Raw genomic sequence first — 23,443 nt, 5'->3', positions numbered from 1 at the left:
AGCGGCACCTTCCTCCTGGGAGACTGCGCTGACCAGCTCAGACCCGCAAGAGCAGTGACGGCTGATCCGGCGAGCAAACAGAGTGGCGCGAGCCATTGGCGCCCCGAACTAAGGGCTCCACCTTGCGCGGAAGTCGCCCAATCTCATTACAAACAAATGTTTTTTCTCTCTATCAGCCGATATGTGGGCTCATCCCGAATATGGTGCAATGCCGGGCCCATACGTTTACTCCCCATACGTGGGCCGATCCCGAAGATAGTGCAATGCCGGACCGACGCGCCGCGGAGGTGAAGCAGCCGTTAAGCACAACCCATACCTGGGCCAATCGCGAAAATAGTGCAATGCCGGGCCAACCCGTGGCAGACGTGAAGCAGTCATTAAGCACTCCCCATACGTGCGCCCATCCTGAAGATGGCGCCATGCCTGGCTGACCCGCAGAGGAGGAGCAGTTCACTATTAAGGGGCCCACTTACACAGCTTCGCTAGACGTCCTTGTTGACAGAGTGGAAGCTCACTGATATATTTTTCCTTGGTATTTTTTAGCCTGTTTCGATTTCTGTTTTTGATGGTGAGCGAGACTCAAACTTTCTCGCAGCCTTTGCCAACAAAGTGGTCTTGTACAGAGATGCTATGAAAATTGTGCTCACTTTCACCATATTTGCTCTAATTCTTACTTTATTCGGGACACTAGAGAACTTCCCGAAAACTTAGTCACTTTTAGCAGCCTCATCGGTTTTCGGAAACGCCTATATGGAGTGCGATATAATTTTGTCGCAGTTCGTGTAAAGCAGTTCCCCTGATGTACGGCTTAATGTGCTCGTTGCATGCCATTTTCGGTGCAAGCAGCAATGGATGTCTTTTTCACGCACGGCCATATGCTTATTGCAAGGCAGCAATGACATAAAGCAGCCGCAAGGAAAGACTTCCTTAAAAATAATAGTAGGGTCAATGAAAAAATCCATGGTGCGTTTGGCCAGGTATTCGAATATTATTCAAATAATTTTAGCAGAGGTAAAACGAAGGCGCACCGAGGAACAACAATGGAAAAGCGTAGCTAATGAAGTGGTAATTTTGTTAGTGATGCCCATCATCCGATTACGACAGTTTTCTAGTCAATCTAGACATACATGTGGGTACAGCTATACGCGGAATATCTTGCCACTTCGGTGGCGCACTTATAAGGTTTGAAGGGGTAAGCACAATATGGTGCGTTTTGCCCCATGCGTCGTTTTTCCCCGACCCACACTGATAATGAGAATTGGGTTTGTATAGAAAACTTTTAAGTTTTTCCCTGCTACTATTCTTTCTAATTTACTAATACACCATTTGATGTTTTATCTTAAATTACTTTTACACCATTTGAACGTTCCTGGAATAAATTTATTATACTTAAAAAACAGGAGATAATTTTGTCGCTGCAAAAAACTTCATTTTGCAAAGTTCGCCGTCACTCATTACTACAAGGGCAGATGAATAGTCGCTCTTTGTGAAAATATACCTTCCAGTTACATTTTATGGACTACTTTAGATTTATTTTATTGAGCGTTTCATGTTCCTTTAGTAACCTATATGACTAGAGGTTTCACAAAGTGACAAAGGTTATTTGAAACTTACGACTAGGCTTTGAACATAATTTCTGAAACGTTATAGCAGGGAAATCTGTGTTAACAATTCAGCCCAAGTTAAAAGCAGTGAGCGTTGTCAGTTGGAATAGCATATTTCCATTGCTTCCACATATATTTCACAGCGTGTTGAAATGTAACTGAAAAGCAATTGGTGCTGCAAAGAGTGATATTTATTTTCACGCGAAAATGTAGAATAAGCAGATATCGACGTCTACGGATAACCAGCGAAAAAATAATGACTCATCATGATCATCATAATCATTATCATCAGCCTATCTTATGTCCACTGCAGGACGAAGGCCTCTCCCTGCGATCTCCAATTACCCCTGTCCTGCGCCTACTGATTCCGACCAGCGCCCGCGACTTTGTTAATTTCATCGCCCCACCTATTCTTCTGCAGTCCTCGATTGCCCTTCCCTCAGCGTCCATTCTGTAACAGTAACTGCCCACCGTTTATCTAACCTACCCCTACGCATTACATAACCTGCCCAGCTCCATTTTTTCTCTTTTTGTCAGTTAGGGTATCGCCTATCCCTGTTTGCTCTCTGATCCACACCGCTTTTCTTCTAACTGTTAACTCTACGCCTAACAATTTTGTTCCATCACTCTTCGTGCGGTCCTCAACTTGTTTTCGAGTTTCTTTGTCAGACTCCAAGTTTCTGCTCCATATGTCAGCACCGCTAAAATGCACTGACTGTAGAGCTTCTTTTTCAATGATAATGGTAAGCTTCCTGTCAGGATCGGACAATGTTCGCCGTATGCACTCCAAACAATTTTATTTTTCAGTAAATTTTCTTCTCATGATCAATGGTCCCCTGTGAGCTATTGACCAAGGTAAACGTACTCTTTTGCAGACTCTAGAGGCTGACTGCTGATACTAAACTCTTGCTCCCTTGTCTGGCTATTGATCATTATTTTCGTCTTGTGCATATTAACCTATTAAGCGCCGCACTATGAAGCAGTTGTCAAAAAAAACTGAAATTGATGTTGATAATTTGCATTGGTCTCTTAAATTACCTATGATAAAAATACAGCCGCATTCATAAAGACTTGGCAGGTTTTTTGCATGTTCCATTTCTGGAACATTGGCATTTCCCATGTGAAAAACATAAATTTTGTATGGAGCAATGTTATTGACTGTTAAATGGGGATTGCTTACTCATGTTAACAGAAGAATAATTATTAATGTCATACAAGGCCTTTCAAAAGCATAGATGTTTATGACAGTGCTTGCGAAAGTTTCTTTTTTCATCTTACTAGCTGTAGGTCCGTGAACACTTCACAAGTCATGGTATGCTGCAAAGCATTTCGTGTGCAGGCACTTCATGCACTGCTGACACTCGTTCATCGTGTTTTTCTTGCGCTTTGCACACCTCCCCTGAGTTGCTGAGATGATGTAGCGGCTATCAGTTTTCCTAGCCTCCCGTCTCGGATGAACCCGAGGTCCAAGCCGCACAGTGATTCTCTGCTTTAGGTGCAGCAAGGACATGAGGGCGTCCCGCCAAAATGCTATGTGCGTCATGGCGGCATCAGTTCCTTTGTGAAGCTCGCAGTGAAGGAGCCATCCTGCGACAACAGCCATGTTCAGACCATTGCCGAAAATGTTCCACCACCATCTATTGCTTCGAATTCTTGGGCGATAACTTCCGAGGAGGCAGTCGAGAACACCTAGTCCCCAAATGCCTTCAATGCATTTTTTCTTAAATTATTGTTGAGGAATGTCTACCTTTTTGTTTGCGGGTCGTGAGAAGCGTTTTGCAGTTCCAAGAGGTTCATGGCGGAGGTGGTTTGAAGAAACTGTGACGACTGTATGGTCGTTCCACCTGCAGGTGTAGAGCAGGTGGAACGACCATACACTGCCTGTCACACTTGTAGTGGAAAGAACCTCTTTCCTCGCTTCCGATGCCTTTCAAGCTCTTCAGTGGACATCCTCAGCTTCCTCATGCTGCTTCCTCAGTCTTTCTTGCATTATAATTTGTAATATCCCTTATTTTCTCCTTGTTGATCCGTTTTGACAATTACGCAAATTCTATCTGATCTTTTGAGTTGGACACTTTCATTCTTTATTGTTTCTTTATTAGGTTCTTTGCTACATTGGAGAACTTACCTATTGGTTGATTGGTGTGTTACCTCCCACTTCAATTGCTGCTTCTGAAGCCAACCTAGTTACGGTTTCATTGATTACCTGTATGTTATCTTCATCTGCATATTTTTTTGCAAGTGCCAGCCTGAATTCGTCTGATTTTATTCTTACTGCGACTAGTTGGCCTGTTGCTTCTTCAACAATTTTCAACGTTCCAACTTCAAATTGTGCTGTGTGTTACACCTCACTAACCTATGATCACTGTACTTTAGTCTATCTAGCACTTCTACATCCTGCCCTATGCTAATAGTCATTATCTTTTGTATATTTCAGGAACAGGGAAGAACAAGACTATTTGGCAGCGATCAACGAAGGGAATTATTCGAGACACCTGGACCGCAGTGGACGTGGCTTTCAAGCATACACAAAAATTTACTGTGAGTGCTCTCTGAAGAACAGCCGGGAAAGTTTTGTTCATCACCATTGTATCTTAACCACATTGTTTTGGTTGATATTTTGTTGCGGGGCTGCTTTTTAGTGACCCAATGCAGTAGACTCCTGCAGCAACTTCTTTGTACGTGTATCCATCCGAAGATTTGGTTGCGCTAAATGTGAGCAATTTAGCAACATCTGCCAAGTAAAGGAGGCTTGCCTTCACATCCTCGGGCCATAGTCAAAAACGCAAGTTAGTCATGCATTCCCTCCGTCAGAGGAATCCGCTAAAGTGGCACCGGAATATGTGACTTACATGAATACGCCTAAACCATTGTACGGGCCAGTTTTATTAACGTAGGTTTCGGGCCTTCGCGCGACGCCCGGCGGTGGCCACCATTGACCCTGAAGTAGGGTCACGTGACATGACGTCACGTGATGACGTCACACAGGCTGCAGATGGGGCCTCATATCGCGCCGTCGGTCGCCTCCCGGCGGTGGCCACCACTGACCTTCAAGTGACCTTCAAGTAGGTCACGTGACATGACGTCACGTGATGACGTCGCACCGGCTGCAGATGGGGCCTCATATCGCGCCGTCGGTCGCCTCCCGGCGGTGGCCACCATTGACCCTGAAGTGAGATCACATGATGTGACGTCACGTGATGACGTCACACCGGCTGCAGATGGGGCCTCATATCGCGCCGTCGGACGTCGCTGGTGGAGGCCTCCACGCTTCGGTTCGCGCCGTCGCGCGCGACGCGGCGGCGGCGCCATCATCGCTGCATCACGTGATATGTGACGTCACGCCAGGGATGAAGCGGCGCGCGCCCGCCGTCGCGTCAGTCTCTGTGCCCGCAACCGCGCCAGCGTCTTTGCGCCGGGCGTGTATGCAGTCAAGATGCCTCCAAACGCTAAGGATACGCTAAGGTTAAGCCCAGTGGATGCTTCGCATCCACTGGGCTTAACCTTGATAAGCCTCCAATTTTCTTAGCTCCGATCCACACGTATGGCCCGAAAGTTCTATGCGCTCAACCACCCAAGCCAGGCAAGATAGTTTGAAACCTGAGCCGTAGGTGTAAGCCAGGCCCGATCAACCTCTGTCCGGTTTAGCGCACAGAGATTCTTTGCTAAAGACCAATTTGACTCTATCAAGCTATCCGCAGGAACCGTTGCTGAAAATAGTCAGGTAAAGAAAATGAACAACTACCTAATCTGGGTCTTCTAGCTAATGCGTTAATGCGTTCAATGAACGTCCCCCTTACATTTGCCACACAATTATGCAGCAGTTAATAACAAAACAATGTGTTGTCTATCTATTGTACATGCCGCTAGTCAATTCATCTCGCTCTTGAATTGAAAGATCCATTGTTTATCAATGCTTATGCAGTATATGATTGAATAAAGGTGGTAAGAATCAAAATGCGATGTTCTGCTTGATATCCGAATTCTGTGTCAAGAATGTCATTTTCTTGAGGCGGCCATGAAAGCTGGCGAGAGCCGACGAGGGCTTGCGGCGGCGTAATCGGTACCAAATGTCAATCAGAGAACGGTGTTCAACGCAGTAGGCACCTATAGAGCCCCTAAGCAGCCTTATGACCTGGCCACTAGGGAAATATAGACAGCATTATTAATCCGGAACTAATGAGCTAACGCTAGCAGCAAGGAACGCATCCATAGCAGGCTGTCGGAATGTGCAACTAGAGGCGGGCATCGGCAGAGCCAACGAACATGCAGGAACATGCGTGTAAATTGGGATATAGTGAATCGTATTAAAAGGCTGGGGTATAGTGATAAACTTTCCCCAGATGGTTGAAACATTCGGAAAGCCTGAGGTTAGATTTCGAGACAGTTGCAAAGCAGAAGCTTTGGAATTCTGAAGGCTCTGATAACAACCTTATGCATTGTCATCCGCATGCATATGAGATGTTCGGTTTGGCATATATCTGCTGAAGATTTTTCGATGTAAATATTCGGCGGCGGTGGCTGCACTCCGATGCGCACACAGTGCTTTAAGAATTTCGTGTAATAATAGCTTATCCCACTTTAATGGAACTTCTCAGAATTATTACGGAGCATCCGATTATATGCTGTTTACCTAATTATAGAATTGGCTTGTAAAAACGTTTCAGTAATTTCATTTATGCTTTCTTAGGCTTTCATTGGGCTGCAAATCAGGTTGTGCGCGTTCTCGCGGTCCTGCCCCTCTCTTATTCTCACAATTGGTCTGGAGGCACCGTGAAAACGTATAGCAATAAATAAAGTGATCAAGAATCTGGTGAAACCGACTAAATTTCAAAGTTTTCTCATTCTGTGTTACATAATGAATGCTTTTACAAATGTATTTTATGCACGATTTCATTAAGGCAGACCTTGTAGACATACTTTCATGTTTTTCAGTCTCGTAGATCGTAGACCAAATTAGAGTAAATGATCTTAAACGAACACCTTGTTAACAAGTCGTTTTCACACTTACCGGGTCTCTATTTTCTGTGCGAAGCTGCGCCTTATTTAGAGCATCTGCATGTGTCTATGGTATATTGACCTTGAAGTAATGTTCCGAATTCTCGAAAATTTCATGCTAAATATATCACGTGCAGATGACATTCACGTGCAGCCTGCTGCCAGACAAGTCCATCCCAAAGCCTGCCTGCGCGATAGATGCCATCGAGCTTGACGACTGTGCGGGAACAAAAGGTAAGGTACAAATAACAGGCCTTAAATTACACCATCGCTGACATTTATCAGAACACCGCAGTGATCTTTGCGTACCGACTTTTAGCAATAATGGGGATTATTCTTAGGTGCAGGTGGCAAGGTGTGCCTTGTGTAGCCGTCTTGCACTGAAGTGATTTTAACTGCCCATTTGAAGGTAACCTAAAGAGTACCATCGGAAAATTGTAGTCTCGGTAGAGCATTCATTCAAAACCTTGGTTTCTTTCATTGAGCGGGAACTTGTTGATTACTAATGAAGAAAGGGAGGTCAAACTTACGCGCGTCAACTTCTCCAAGCAACGGCTGTGGCGACAGGTCAGTTCACCGTCCTCAATATAAAACTATGTTCTCGCATTTCGTTTTTCCTGGAGCAGGATACTTCAAAATGCGATGTTACATCCTTCTTCAACAAGACGCTTGGCCAGACCAGAGCAGAAACTTCAAAAATCTAGGATGCTGCTGCTAGTTGATGTGGGAGCTTTAAGACGGCGTCCACTCTCATCTTTCATGGTTAGCGTTGTTTTAAGCTTATGAAGCTCCCTGTCACAGCAAAAGCAGTCTTCTTGCAATTGGGTTAGCGTAATTTACTATAAATCGTACCGTGGCACTCGCGTTTAGCGTTCCTCTCTGCCTGCTCAATGCCAAACAGTACAATAGCCTGGATTTCCTATCCGTTGCTTTTGAAAGGTTGTATTCTAATTGGTCTTGTATTGATGCTTCCTTTGTGTGGCAAAGCTTGTGATTTCACTGGCTGATTTGGTTTACGCACTTGCGATTGCCATGACACCCCAGAAGAAAAGTCAGTCTTCCAATACTAGATCAACCACGTGCATGGGGATGTGTAGTTGAGGGCGCAGTCGCTTGCATCTTTTATCACAAGTTGGGCATTATTCTTACGTTCATTGCCGATTACGACTGTGCATATTCAGTTTCTTCGAAAACTCTAGTGGCTTCAATAAATGAGTAAGCGATAGCGCTGTCAGAGTCATCGCGTAATTTAATGTGAATCTTGAATGAGCTGCAACTTATATAGAAACTAACTAGACCCGGGTTTGTTATCAAGCAAAGAAGTGACCGCAGCACGTGAGTTTTAGTGACTTCTAAAGCAGGTTGTTAAATCTGCTTGCCTTTGAATATTTGTCTGGTCACCCGGCAATACATGACCATTTAAAGTGTAGGCAGTGGTTGCGACTAGGAGAGAAACGCGACTTTACTTCAATAGCTGTCTCTTTGTTACCAAAACACTCGAAATCATGCGAAGAAATACAAGCCTGGTCATAGGAATGAAAGTGCGCAAAAACTCTCGACAAAGGCTTTTTTAGAAAATTGCATGCAAGTCCTCGTATACCTAATTACACAACGCGCGCATGCTGCTGTCGCATTGTCATACACCGAAATGCACCATCCACTGTCATGTAAAGCGCTTATACTTCGCTCAAACGTTAACGTTTTACCTCCATTCGCCAGTGCCCGCACTCAGGAAGTGCGACTTCGAGGATGGCTGGTGCACATGGAAAAACAACAACACGTCGAACAACGATCTCGCCTGGATGCTAGGGGGAGAAAATCTGAAGACTACGCTCCTCAGGCCAAGCCACGACCACACCTACGGAAATAAAACTGGTAATCATTATTGCCAAGCTGTTGCCAAGGAAGGGCAGGCAAACAAACTGTCGGGCATATAAATATTCTTAGCGCAATTACGTACTTGCCTGATTATTGGTCAGAGAAAATCTGCAAGACGAAGGAAGCATCTCTTATAGTACGTATCTGGAGGAAAGTGAGGTTGCTACATTGATGGCTTGAGAAAGGTTGTGTGTGTGTGTGTGCGTGTGTGTGTGTGTGTGTGTGCGTGCGTGTGCGTGTGTGTGCGTGTGTGTGTGTGTGTGTGTGTGTGTGTGTGTGTGTGTGTGTGTGTGTGTGTGTGTGTGTGTGTGTGTGTGTGTGTGTGTGTGTGTGTGTGTGTGTGCGCGCGCGCGCGCGCGACACTGTGGAATCGCATTTGCCCGTCCGTCTATTGAACTACAAGCAGAAAAACAATGTTTGCATATGAAAGCTGAAGCAGAAGCTATAGCTCCCAACCTCAATTATCTCATGGATTCCACATGCGCTATCATTTCAGCCATGTCGCTTAATTTTTTCCCGTTTTACGACCACATGTTACTTTGAGGCCTTCATTGGCACTTCTAAGAGTCTAATTATCGAAATAAGCGCACTGCTGCCAGCCCTTGGATATATTATTGTGTGCGGGAAATCGGGAAGGTAAACCACAGACGCAAACATAAGGAAAATTTAAGCCAGGAGAGAACATGTATTGATGCTTTTATTACGCTTCAATTTACTAGGGCGGAACAGCTCTTCCACTGGATTGACAAAGACATCCTTGGCCAGGATGGCCTCATAATGTCACTTCGGTTGGACAGTGTAACATTGTCGTGCAAAGGTGAATTTTGAAGAAAAAAGAAAGTCCATGTAGTTCATAGAAGTGCTCTCCTAAACAAAAAGAGAAATCTCTGAAATATGTATCGCCATTTGTATCAATTTACTTCTGTAAAAATTGACAGTCATCAGATGCTCGCAATGTTCAAGTTTTTCAACCACCTGTAGGTATAACATTGCTCGGCAAAAAGCATGTACTGCATTACGCTTTGAGTTTGGCTCCGCGAATAAAAGTTGTTTCTTCCGGGTGCATGTTGACACTTAGTTAAATTAGAAACATTCATGGGCAATTGAACTACCAGCTTTTAAACTGATGGTGGTTCTCTGCTTTGAGCTTTGGATTCGCCTTTGTAGACATCATGCGATCTATTTAAAAGCAGTCTGGCAGTGACTATGCATGTCGACTGTAGCATGCGGAGTCTCCTTTTGCAATTCATGGCCGTTTAACAACTTCATCAAATCTCGACACAGCCTTACCAACTTATCATATCCAGCAAATGTGCGATAATCAGTAACAAGCAAGTCCTTGACGAAAGGCTGAGATGTTGAATATTACCGTGACCCGACTGCATTGAAGGCCATGCAAAGGAGTCGCGTGGTTTACCTCGATAAGTTTCTATCGCAGATGAAGCGCTGGCACTCCGAATGAACGAGAAAATCTAGGCATGAAAGCGCAAATGGCAGTATCAGGCAGTGACTTCAAAATCAGAGGCGTTGTCAAGTTTTTTACCCTTTGAGACCCACAGCACCGAAATGTGTAGCATAAAATTTTGTAATTTGTGGTTTCTCATGCTGATTGCTGTAGGACAAGTGTCTTTTGAGACGCTGCGCTGAAGTAAAATAATACTGCTGTCTGGAGAAAGAAAACATAACTGCCATAAACATAATTAACCCATTATTACAAATAAATTGTAAGGATTGCTGCAATCGCGATCCGACAATCATTGTAGTTGTAAGTAATAGGCAGTCATTTCTCCCATTTTTGCAAACATCTATACAACTCATGGACAGTACATAATCACTTCGTATATAATAACCATGCCAGCCGGTAGTAAGTATACCCGACATGACAACGAGCAGTAATGCCACTCGCTTTATACTGCAGCAACATGCCCAATCTGAATTGTCCACGTACTTGTTTTTGCAACATCATTTCTGGTGTATTCATTGTTCAACGCGTCAGTCGTTAGATCAGAGTCGCTCGCTGACCTTGAGGGTGGACATAGAGTCTCGTTTTGATTTCTCAGTGTTATTGTGCTCTTTTTTACCTGGAATAAACTGATACCCCTGAGTGAAGCGGAATATATATTCAAAAGGAAATTGAACAGTCATTATGCGTCGAAGTCTACGGACACACCATCTTGCGGCGATTAGTGCGTGTTCTGAAGCCTAATAACACCAAGCCGTTGCTTCGTACGCATATTCCATGCCATTTATTCGCTGATGCCTAGCAATGTAGCTGCAGACTGCAACAACTTGTTGCATGCATCCACGCCTAGTTTCATTTCCACAGTGACAATGCGTGATGTATTCCCTACTCTGATGATAAATTTAAACTGAAACATTTCTCATACTTTCAGGGTCATATCTGTTCCTCAGCAACTTCGAGAGGAACACAGGTGACCAAGCCGATCTTATCGGTGAGGTCCTTTTCACATCCAGCTCGGTTACGCAATGCGTCGAGTTTTGGTACGATATCAACGGAGACAAGGACACAATTCTGCAGGTGAGGGTGCTGTCGCAGCGACATCAGATTTAGCGCGTTATGCATCAAAACAGAAACGAACGGCTAGTTCAATCGCACCAGATTACTTGAAATGCATTGAACTATTTTACGGATAGAGGGTACATTCGATGGCCCGCAGCCATCGCTATTCCGAAAAAACAATGCAGCGTGTGTGACGGTGATGGCCGCTCCTGTAAGGGGAGATGACGAGCGTCTACGAGCAATGCTCGATGTGAGGCTTCCTTGGGTGCTGTCCCCGCTTTCGCTGGTGGCACGATTTCCCCTCGACGAAGGGCCCGCTCTTGCGGTTGGTGGAACGAAAGCGTGGGAAGAAGACACGGACTGTTGCGGCGACAATGGATATGAGGTGGCGTCAGAGTAGCGTGCGTCGTCTGCATGAAAACAAAGCATTGCATGAGCTGCATTGCGTTGTCAATCACGCCCAGGCGTCACCAACGCACTGCCTCTCGCGATCGCCCGATTAACGAGGCAGTAGCGCCACACTTCGCTCCGTTTTCAGCGTGCCGCACGAGACAGATTGTGCGCGCCAGCTACGCTACTCACAGCGTTCTCTTCCTATAGCATAAACCGTCTACCTATGTAATCATGATAAAATTATTGACACGGGAGATGAAAATACGTGTAGAGCTGCACTCAAATTTCGCATTAGGGATTATCGTAATCGTCGGTGAATTTCTTTCCCTTTCCATCGCACCCGTTCATAAGAGACAAGCAAAGCGGCTGTTTAAGAAAAGCGCAGAATTTTCGAGCGTGTATCCAACTGCATACACGCTACACTGCATAGAGAAGACAGTCAGAAATCACGGAGATCAACAAGTTATTTACTTTACGTATTAGATGACCTAGCCACCTCCAGTCCTTTACATCATCTTCCCATAAAACACCATCTAATTCCGTTTGATTCCTCATTCATCATGCCGGCTAGTCTCTCAACATTGTCACTATTGTTTTAGCGGTATCTGTAACACTGCTCTTGAAGATTCATTCATGGCGCGACTACAACCCACGGTTGTTGGTCATTGTTTCAATATTTCCCTTATATATTTCTTGTCCATTACAACATTAGATCAACGTGCATATAAAAAATCCCTGACGATTACGCTACTAGCTTGTTACAAGCTAATGCGAACTTCAGCGCAGCTCTATACGTGTTTTCATTTCGCATGTCAATATTTTGTGTTATGATATATATAGGTACGCCATTTATATTAGCAAGAGAACGCTGTGATTAGCGTCGATGGCACGGACGATTTGTCTTGTGCGGTACAGTGCGAACGGAGCGACGCCTGGCGTGACTGCCTTGCTAATCGGGGGATCGCGGGAGGCAGTGCGTGGGTGACGCGTGGGCGCGATTCACAGGAGCCGCCGCTGAGAGACCTCCGCTTATGCAGAACTTTGTTTTCACGAAGACGACGCGCACTACTCTGGCGCCATATTGCAGCCATCGTCTGTGCACGGACCGTTTTGCGCGTCACTACGCTTTTCTTCTTGCGCTTTCGTTACACCAACTACGAAAGCGTCCCTTCCTTGCGGGGAAATCGTGCCACCAGTATCAGAGGCGACAACACCCAAGGAAACGCCACATCGAGTCTTAAAGCTGTTTCACATGGCGCGATTTACGCTCAGCGACAAAGCGAATTCCGTCGCTCAGCGACCGCCGCGACCTCTTGTGACCTTCGCGACTCTGCTACAACAAGTTCGTCGCGCCGTCACTGAGTGGCAGTGATTGGCGTGATGTGGGAGGGGCAATGTGTGACGAAACAAAGCGCCGTAAAAATAGGTGCTTTCCTGTTTTACAACGCGTTGGTAGCTTTATGGAGCAAAGTCGCGGCTACCTTTAGTTATGTTTTAATAGGGCGTACCCATCAGCGCCTTTGACTTAGGAGCTTTATAAACATTGCGTTTCTTCTGCTTACACAATTCGTTTAAAAGGAGAAACTGCACGCTATTTACCTCGGGAGCAAACGACTCCTCAACATAAGGCACGTTCCCACTTGATCGCCACCGTCCCCAACCTCTTCATCGCTAAAACTTGTGCCAGCTGCTTGTACATCCGCACTGAATAGTAGCTTGTTCTTCTGCAAAAGGAAATACTCTTCCAGGAAAAATGTTGTGGCTTCCATAGAAACAACGAAACTAGAGTGTACTAAACGGAACCACTCACCTGACAACGCACAAGCCGCGCGCTCATACTTGCCGTGTTGTGCAGTGGCTCACTCACCGCATCTGCAAGCCGTCGTAACGTCTCAACGCTATTAAACATTAAAAAACGCTGTATTCATTTTATTATCGAATAATAAAAGGGAAATTAGAATATCTGGCTATTTTCCATGTTGTTTGTATTTGACGATACAGGCATGGATTTTTCTTGAGCAGGAGGCAACCTTGCGCATCGCTGCGACGGAAATCGCGCTGCCGCAAACGCATGTGAAAGCTGTCAGTGAAAATCGCACTGCCACATGCACGGCAGAACGATTTTTTTCGACCCAATCGCGCCATCTGAGACAACCTTTACTCGTAGCCACTCCCCATCGCCCCTTGAAGCAGCAGTGATACCAGTCACACCCGATGATAACGCGGACTGACCAAAGCAGTTGACGCCGCGGACGAGCGTAGCCCTCCCTACCTCACACCCCATGACCCTTCACCCTCGGAAGTGCTGATGAGATCGTCCGTGCGGTTGCGAAAGCTGTGGTCACCGGCAATCCAGCGCATGAACAGGCCGTCTACCCTGCGCTCCTCCTCCGCTTTCCGCTTCGTGCTTTCACTGTAGTCTCCTCAGACACCAACCTCCTCGCGCTGTCTTTCACGTGCCGCTGCGGTACGCGTTCGGTTTCATCTTTCGCTATGCACGTTCGCGTGGTTACCAGGTACGAAGCTGAGGCACGCCGACACTGAACGCAGGAATGGGCCCTAAAAGCTGTGCTCTAAAAAAAAAAAAGAAAACCCACTTACATGAAAATGTAAGCGGGTTGTGCGTGCATCAGTGACGTCATGTTCGCAGCAAGTCTGCGACAGACTTGAGTTTTTTTTTGTAATTTGTGTAATTTTTTAACTTACGGGGAGCATTCATTGTGTAGTTCTGGTAATTTTGTATTTACACCTGCACATTCCTATTTTCAGGCTCCCAGTTCCAAAAACATCTTACCTCTTTAAGCAGTGTAAACTATGTCTGCACAAAGTTTCTTGTGTGTAATCCCCATTTCTTGATCTGCAGCAAATGCTTGAAAATCTTGTCATTGCCAGGCCGAAGCATTTTTGGTTTGCGTGGCACAATCAAAGTTTACGCCACGCAAACCCGCAGACGTAGCAAATGCGGCATCGAGATTATTGATCTGTGTAAATCAGGCACCACTGCTCTGTTCGAAGCTCCGACATGCTATTGATAAAAGGGCGCCCAAACCTGCTGTGCAAAACAAACGTTAACGAAGAATGAGAGCTAAAAAAATAAGATTATAGGGTTTTACGTTCCAAAGCAACGATTTGATTATCAAACACGCCGTAGTGGGCGACTCCGGAATAATTCGGACCACCAGGCGCACTTTAACGCTCGCCGAAATCTAAGTACAGCGGTGTTTTTTCGGGCCAAAAATCCAACGTGGGGTTCACGAAAATGTTAGCTCCTTGGGCCGAGCTAGCGTCGAGGTGAGTTTGATCAGCCCGCTTTGCAAGATGCATGGTCGCGCTTTGGCAGCTCGACTTCTGACTCGACCCACTCCGGTCGAGTTTCATGCAAATGATGATCTTGTCCTAACAAAACGCGATGCTGTTTCGCTTAGGTGCTGACCATCAATCCGACCAGTAAGTCCCACGAAGCCCAACCCCTGTGGAAGCAGAAAGGTGCCGACCGAAGCGCCTGGCAGATGGGGCGAGTGGCTGCATCTCAATACAGCCGGGTACGACAATTGCATTTATAACTCTAAACGCGGGGTATACGGGCTAATCGGGCAATGCTTGTCTCTACGCTTCCCTGCTACTTTCTTTCTTCAGAAGTAACCTGGCTTGTCAGAAATGCGTTGGTCATGCGTGTGCGCGTATGCGCATGTTAGACTGGGCTACCTGGTTTTCTTTGTACGGTCCTCTTTTCGTGCACCTGCTTCTTTGTTTATCTTATGCGAAGCCAGACATTATGCGACAGGCATGGGACCAGTCGCTATAGTCACTGTCTCAGCTTTTGATTTATGTGGTTCGGTGTACAATAAGAGTTTTTCCTAATCTCAGCATGAAGTTCGGTGCATTAGTTCGAGTGAGCGTCAGCGTTGTGATGTCATAAGACTCTTTTGTTGTTGGTGTTCTCGATTTTCGAAATGTTATGCTATTTTACAATAGCGTCCACAGTAACTTCGTAAACAATTGGAGTCATTTTTACACATGCGTGTAATTTATGACCATGTTGATTACAATATTGCAACAAAACAGCGAGAAAATTTTTTTCGTAGGATAAGAAATGTTAGTGCTCTGTTGTGGCTTGTCTAATTTGTGATGTGGTGTGTCATACCGTGTCCTGTGGCACTGAACAGAAGCACTAATTCAGTTTGACCCGTTAACAACTTCTTTATCGCAGCAGTTAACCAACACTGAAAAGTGTGGCAATTCACAGTCCTATGACTTGTAATCCTGTTCCAGCTCATCTTTCGTGGAGCCGTTGGACCATCGCTGGAGCCAATGTACATCGCGCTTGACGACATCAGCGTCAGCGACAACGATCGGTGCGAGACGCTGCCCCAAGGAGCCGGCCAGTTAGACGCAGGTGATATTGCCATGACTGACGTTGGTATCGTACGATTTGCACCGTGCACACCAATTTCATTTTATGCGAAGCATACTAGCCGCACAACCACGCTCTTCCTTGCTGCGCCGCGCGCGGCCGCGTAGCTACCATATGACGTCATAGCAGCTGCAAAAGCGGAGGCTCAACTCGTGCGCTCGCTTGCGGCCGCGTAGCTACATAGCCGGGTCTCAGCTCGTGCGCTCGCCTGCGGTCGCACATATGGTACTGCGGCCTAACTCCCGCTCCTCCCGCTATACCAGGTTACCAATACCGCTATACCAGCGGTATAGCGGCATTGGTAGTGGTAGAGCGTATTTATTGGTTTCAAAATAAAGGAGTCAGCGGAGTAACGCATGAGTTGTTTCTTCGTCTAGCCGAACCAAATATAGCCAAGCAACAGCAGTTCACCAGGCTAAACAGTGGTTCAACAACTAAAATAAAGGCTAGTATGCTTCGCATTCTGGGCTTAACCTTAGCTAAGCCACAGCCATTTTTTTGTTCTTTGATTACAGCGTGAGTACTAAAAAAAAAAGCTTTCACCACTTTAGAATGTGGGGAACGCGGTTAAAATCATGGATCCGCGACCTCACGAAGGCTTCACGTAGTGCGAGTGCAAATCCGAGGCAATTACCCTCACCTATATCGCTCTTGCATTACTTTCCTACCAATTGTGCACAAATTGCAGAAGGAACTTCTAATTAAAGCTTTTCAGATAAAGGGCACTCTGAAAACATCATTGAAGGGATAAATGACACGCTTGTTTCATCCTGAAGCAACGTATTAAAATGGTGGGCATACCAGCAGAAAACATTGGAAATTTCAGCTTATGAATGAAAAGGAAAACATCCGAAAGGAATGCGTTAGCACGCATACAAGAGGTGAAGGCTACAGATGTGGTAGAGCAGGGCGAACTGCCTCAATAGGTGAGTAAGGAAAAGGGAAGGCGTCGCTAAATTACAGTGGCGTGCCAATGGAAAGCCGAATAACCTATTTCAGTTAATTCCCGCTAAATTTCCCAATTTCCCATTTCCACACTGAAATAAAAGAAGTGTCTTAAAGATGAGTCTTCTACAAGATAACTCAACGGTGAAATGGAGCGAGTGAGTTCTTAATTTGCATAGTTGCAAAAATAGGATCTTTTTCGCCGATAAAGTGTGCACTGTTATATTTTTATAACATGTACATAGATATCTAGGAGTTTTATTGCTTAATGTCGAAGGTAATAATAAAATCATATATGGCACCAGAATTTGTGAAATCTAAGAACATCGCTGATATATAAAAGAAAGCCTACCTCGGTAACCAGGCCGAATCGGACCTTAACTTTCGGCGAAGATGTATTTTCCGAGTAGTTGTAATAATAATTTTAATCGACCGTAATTAAATCAAGTGCTCGGACATGCTGCCCGTATGTGACTGTTCTATTGCATACCTGACCCAGGTATTACGCTTCCTCGTACTCTATAAAATCTGTTTTCGATGGCACAAATTCATCGACCTACATTTTACCTCGCCAGAACATTGGCAACATTGTTTGCTGCCATTCGTTTTAAGCTAAGTTTGATTTAGGTTGAGATTTTATGTCCCCAGAACACCGCTATGAATTCGACGTTCTTCGTAAACCCCACCTATAACGTTCAGGATCGTTTACATACGTAATTTACCGCTAAAGCCATAATTAGTGCACACACTTCCACTTCTCCTGCACATTATTTGAATGTGCCCCTGATTTAGAAAGAAATATAGATCAGGCAGGTTGTTTAGCTCACCGAGAACAGCAGGCAAATCTACAATGAACTTCATATAACGCATAAAAACATCAAGTGCAAAGCGATAATTAGGTAAAAGCGGGAGCCAATCTCTCGACAAGTGAACTCGCCTTGAAAAAGACGTCCACTTGTCAAAACGTTGGCTCCCTTGTTCTCGTTTTGCTCATCGCCTTGAATGTCCATCTCCCGCCTACCCCTTGTTTTCTCCCCATAAAAATGTGAGAAAACGAGCATTAAGTAAATATTTGCAACGCTTTCTAATAAGCCACAGACGTTAAAGTATCGGCACACGTTGCACTTAACATGACTCCTCCCCCCCCTCCCCCCCCCCTATTCCAACCAAATATAAACTTGGTATAATGTTACTTATCAAGGGATGTTGGGAACCCCAGCTGTTAATGGCTGTTAACACCTATTTAAGCCATGTCTTGCAAATGCTGTATTTGATGAACATGTATTTAAGGTTCCACAGAAATGTACTAGCGTTCCCCTCCTTTTAACTGAATTTCATTGCGGTGCATATTTGTAGTTATGTCAAGAGAATGGGCTAAATTCTGCGCCATTCGTAAGACACCCTCATACCGCCCATGAGTACTTGCGTACGTGACTCACTGCAAAGGACACAAAATGACTCACCTTCTTAGCGCTTTGGCTGTACATTACTCACCATCTGGCCCTTACATTCACTAAATTTAAACAAGCTTCCTCATTTAGCTAATTCAGGACATCGAGCGAAGCTGGTATAACACATGAAATGCTGAAAGAACGAAGGTTTCATAAATATTCCGGAACCTCCTAATTTAACCGTAAACGTTCAAATTTCGTAGTACATTGAAATTAAGTAACCCGTAATTTTTACTCTTGACTAAATATGATCTATATTGTATTAGTATTTAAGCTACGGCAGCAGGCAAAATATTTCGCCGTCCCGTAAAATAGACTGATACTGCTCCTGGGCACTTGCGTGCCTACACATTGAGGGAAGTTTCTCCTTTGAGGGTGTATTGGATGTCAATGAACCCGTTTAAAATCCTTGCTTTCTCTGAAAAAAAAAATAGACGCCTGCATTCGATAACAGAACACCCTTGCTGCTCCCCTTCATTAATTTCACGGTGTTAAAACGGTGTTCTGTGCCAAACATTCCTGTTGTAGAATTTAAGGGGGCTCGAGAACATGAACATTTTATGAAAGTAAAAAGCCGTAAATGCCTATTTTCCAGTAGTGCGTGCCTTGCCATCGTTTGATCACGCCATATGGTCATCGTAGGCTGTGGGTGTCAACTTCCTATTTCACGTACATGGCGTCGTTCCCAGTGGTGAGGAGCAAAGAGGCAGCTTTTTCATTTATTTCCAATCCTCCTCACGCTTTTCACTCCTGAGTTCTTTGAAGTTCTTTCAGTTTGTTGTTGTTTTACTTATCAGCTTCCAATCGTTAGCCAATCCTACCGATTCAGCCAATCGTAGTTCTTTAAGCGCATGTTCTTTCTGGTGTATCATTGATGGTGGTGCAATGGTGGGATCTCTCATGTAGTAACGGCTAGAATAATAATAGACAGTCTCTTTATCACTATTTTGGGTTGTCTAAGGTAGGGAGTTACAGACACGAGAAAACAATCTCAAAGGTACAATTTTCCTTAGTGCGTAGCTTATTGCAAAGATAGAAAAAACCCACAATTCTGAAGTTGATCTAAACCATGCTCATCACCTGCCCCTTATTTTCACCATACATAACAATGTGCCTCATGTAGTTCACCGAGGCCTCAGAGAAACCCAACTATGAACTAACTATAATGCGTAATAATAGGGAAAATACGAGATTTTAGTTACTATTCTGCGTCGTTTTTGATGATCTCATGAGTGCGAAATCCCGACGCACATTCCCCATTTTTCCCGTATCTTAAACTTCTTATCTTGTACAGTTGTTTTACGACATTGAAAAAAAGAACATTCAGAATAATGGTAGTAAAATACCGTGGAGCGTTTGCATAAGTAATTATTTACAAATACTGGTATTAACCTACACAAACTAAACAATTGAGGTTCGTCGTTCCGAAAATGCTTCCGAAAATGCTATTCTGGAGACCCAGAATACCAACTACATGCCTCGTCTAGTGCATTACATTTGGAAGAACACAGGTATTCTGCAATTGTCTTCAAAATATATTAGTTGCCTACACCACAGTTACACTACAACCTTTCGTTACTAGTCACCCACAGAGTGGCCCCAACTTTCTGCAAATACGAAATTTTTTCTGTGTTTAGGCCAACCTGCGAAGCGGGCAAGTTTTGTAAGCTTTTGATGTCACTTCTCTAAACAAGTGAAATCCAAAGGTATACCAATTTTCATTCACTCCTCAGCACACTCTTCAACCTATGCCTGCATATTGTTACTTATATTCTTCAAAATTCCTCGAAATATAAACTTCGTGACTAACCTAGTTTTATTATGAAAACAGTGCCAGAACGCACATAACGTTTCTGAAGGCTTCTAGTTGTGTTGAAATCTTCAAAGCAAGATTTATGTAAAATATAGCGCCTGAAAGATGTTCAGCAAACAAAAAGACGCACATCAAAAATTGTCCAAAAACTTTCTTGAGTCGGTAATTATTAAAGTTTCGAGGGCGCTTTAGCTTCACTTTTAAAAGCGGACCGCGATAGCATTCAAAGATCTCTGAATCTTTGCCATGCTTCCCGGCAAGCGCAGCTTTCTTGCGATTGCGCAGAGGCGAGCGCCATCGGAATGGTGTTGTTACAAGGAACTGAGCGGGCCACAACGCTATGTTATGATAGAAACGCTGAAAAAAAAAGAGCTTTGCGTTTGAGTTTCTCCGTACCAGAATTACGTTTTCTGGTATATTCAAATTACAAACAGACGCTATTATGTCCATAGGTTATGCTGACGTAATAATTTACCATTTTTCTGACGCATTACAAATTGAGGAGTTCAATTAGTTCAGCAACGCCTCTGCGTCACGTGGAGGGCTTGCGTTGTTGGGGTTCACAATGAATTTTCGCGAAGTCAAGTTCGAGGCCGACGCAGATTTTTTTTTTTTTTTGTGACATGGGGCCTTTTACGCTATCGAGTTAATATAGTAAATGCGCTGCCAGCAGTAATCATTTCGCTTTCCGTGATTTAAATTATATATATATATATATATGTCGCTGAAACTCTAACAAATATAGCAACCGCCTTTGCTGGTCACACTGTGCAGAAAATGACCGAAAATGTAGCAAAATTTCCCTTCAGTTACAAATTTTAGACTGATTTCACACAATTTTCTTCGAGTACCTATCATCAATAGTTTCTTACGACACGACAAAAACGAGGCACTGCCATACACCTTTTCAGGTACGGTTTAACTGTTGATAGCTATGTTGCAACAATAAAAAGTCGTTTACTCAATAATGTCCGTAACGTGCAGATGGAAATATGTGGAGAGTTGACAGTATTCTCATATTTTGCGGCATCAGACGCTTACTTTGATGTCGCATATCCACTAGGAAAATTGGGGCTAGCATCCGGAAAACTTTTAGTTAATAGAAAATTTTAGTGCGTCCGGTATTCTGGCAAGCGCGGGCGGTTTGCCGGAGGAGCGGGGGCGTAAACATGTGCGGCCAGATTGGTGACGCTAGCTGGAAGTGCAAAGCTGAGCCGCACAAAAACAGAGCCAATTGCTATATTCTGCTCAGCTGCTGGTGTAAATTTTCGACAGTGGCATAATCGCGTTCGCAATTACGCCGCTGCCGTAAATTTGCACCAGCAGCGAAGCAGCATATAGTAGGTTACTGCATTTTTAGCACTGTGTTCCTCTGGTTGAACTATACGCCACCAGGCGGCTGCACCACTACGGCCGCTCACGTTTACGCCCCCGCCCATCCGGCAATCCGCCCAAACCACCCCCGTTTGCCGGAACAGCGGACAAGCTGAAATTCCCTAATTACTCTCCGCTATTGACCGTCGTCTTTTTCGTGGTTATGACTATGCTGTAACTGGCGCGCGATTGCCGACAGTTGAGTAAATGTGCCGAAGTAAGGCATGGCTTGTGAGTGCACATTGTGATATAAATCTGTTCTTGATTTATTGCCCGCACATTTATTGGGACATCTTGCACCCTTTATAGCGCCGTACCACAGAGAAGTTTCACCGTGGAGCTATTAGCAGCTCGTTGGGTTTGTCATTGCGTCCGCAGCTTCACCGAGCTGTGGGTGAGAGCTGAGAGAGAGTGAAGGCAGAGTATGGAAATGGTATCGCGCAGCATAGGCATAGCGACGCGGCGAGGGATGGTGGAGCCTAGCTAGCGAAAAGGAGTGGCGCGCACGTGAGCAAGGAACGCGGCCCGCATGCGTGCGCTCTCCAGTGTCGCGCGAGGCCGGGGAGTCAGGCGAGGGAGGAAGGGCCTTCTTCTCCGGCGGCTGCTAGGGTGCATCGATATCCTTCTCGCCCTCCGTTCTGTGCAGAGCAGAAACAAGCGCGTCGTCTACTGCGGCGTTGGTCACGCGAATCACGGACCCTGTAGTAGACGCCTTTGGCAGACGCCCCAGGGACTCTTTGCCGGAGTTCGTGTCTCTTGTGTGTGGTGTGGCAATACTTTACTGGCCATCCGCCAGCTCCACTGGTCTCTGGTGTTTGCGATAGCAGAGTCGCGCATAATTATTTGCTTACTGAAATAAAGAAAACGGAGGCAAAAAAAAAGAATGATAGGAAATGATGTCATATGTTTGTGATTTCAAATAAAAATGGCATTCATTTGGCTATCACCTGTGGTTTTGTTTCTAAGTGAATAAGAGTCATTCGACTGCATGCCAATCTAAGATATATAGATTTAACCCTGTAATTCCCAATCTGTAATGCATGCTGCGCTGAGTTTGACGCCTCAAAATTATGACTTAAGGACACGAAACAACATATAAACTATAGTAGCGTTATTCATACATTAGAGCAAGCTCTAAATTGTGGATAGTTCGTGGCGCCGTCTTCTGCGCCCGCTAGTGCGCTACCTGTACGGCTTCCACAACAAAAGAACCACTGAAGAATTATTTCCAATAGTAATTACGTTTCACTAAAATACCATATATTATTTGAACAGATCAACTCTCCATGGCAAGAAATGAAAGGGAAGAACTTTTCAAAAATTTCCCTCATGTGGAACTACTCTCAGAAAAAATAGAGTGGCCATTGTTTGTGTAACAAAAAAAATGAAAGTGAAATGTTCGTTCTTAATTAATAATTTCCTCCCTCTTGCTTGGGAGGGACGATTCCTCTCTTTCCAAACATAACAGGGTCCATGTGAGGCAAGAGAAGGGATGAATGCCGTTGGGCTCCCGAAGTGCACTCATTTACACTCAGGTGCTTGGACTTGTTGAACAACGCGCAGCAAATTTGGGCGATGAACGCGTGCCATAACTTCTACATTCCTTATATGCTATGAGTGCAAGCTTGTTGCCTCGCTATGCATCGGTGGTAGGACATTATCTACGAGATTGTTTTCTCGTAACAAACCCCGTTCGGGCTAGATGTCTGACACTATACTGCTTGCTTTTTGCGATATGTTACAATTGAAATGTCAGATGATTTTATCTGGCAGTATTTGCCACCGAAAACAAGTTGTAGCTGATTTTCGTGAAAGGTGGCGAGAGCGAAGAGAGGGCGAGGAGGAAAGCGGAGGAGGAGCAGCTGTGGCGTACCTCATATTCATATCGTGTTTCTCGACACGTATAGAGCCACAGAACTTAACAATCTTGCAATAGTTTAGCTCTTACCTGATCAAACGTATCATTTGTGCTATACGCTTAGCTTCATACCCCAAAATTTTTATTTAAGCATTGAGCGGCGTAGGCGCACTGATACGTGTGCAAGGGACAAA

The 23,443-nt window shown here is 44.8% G+C and overlaps 1 protein-coding gene across 3 annotated transcripts in view; it reads left to right on the top strand.

Moving 5' to 3' along the window:
* LOC135909438 (MAM and LDL-receptor class A domain-containing protein 1-like) overlaps window positions 1-23,443 on the top strand; it is a 269,210-nt gene that overhangs the window by 70,730 nt on the left and 175,037 nt on the right. For all 3 annotated transcript variants that reach the window (XM_065441393.1, XM_065441392.1, XM_065441394.1), the window contains exons 7-12: window positions 4,042-4,145; window positions 6,740-6,836; window positions 8,322-8,477; window positions 10,874-11,019; window positions 14,820-14,936; window positions 15,667-15,790. In XM_065441393.1, the coding sequence (XP_065297465.1) occupies window positions 4,042-4,145; window positions 6,740-6,836; window positions 8,322-8,477; window positions 10,874-11,019; window positions 14,820-14,936; window positions 15,667-15,790 (744 nt within the window). The remainder of the gene's footprint in view (window positions 1-4,041; window positions 4,146-6,739; window positions 6,837-8,321; window positions 8,478-10,873; window positions 11,020-14,819; window positions 14,937-15,666; window positions 15,791-23,443) is intronic.

The sequence above is a fragment of the Dermacentor albipictus genome, chromosome 3 (assembly GCF_038994185.2).
Source record: "Dermacentor albipictus isolate Rhodes 1998 colony chromosome 3, USDA_Dalb.pri_finalv2, whole genome shotgun sequence".
Classification (NCBI taxonomy): Eukaryota; Metazoa; Arthropoda; class Arachnida; order Ixodida; family Ixodidae; genus Dermacentor; species Dermacentor albipictus.
The sequence above is the reverse complement of the archived record's forward strand: the minus strand, read 5'-3'. Positions and strand labels throughout refer to the sequence as shown.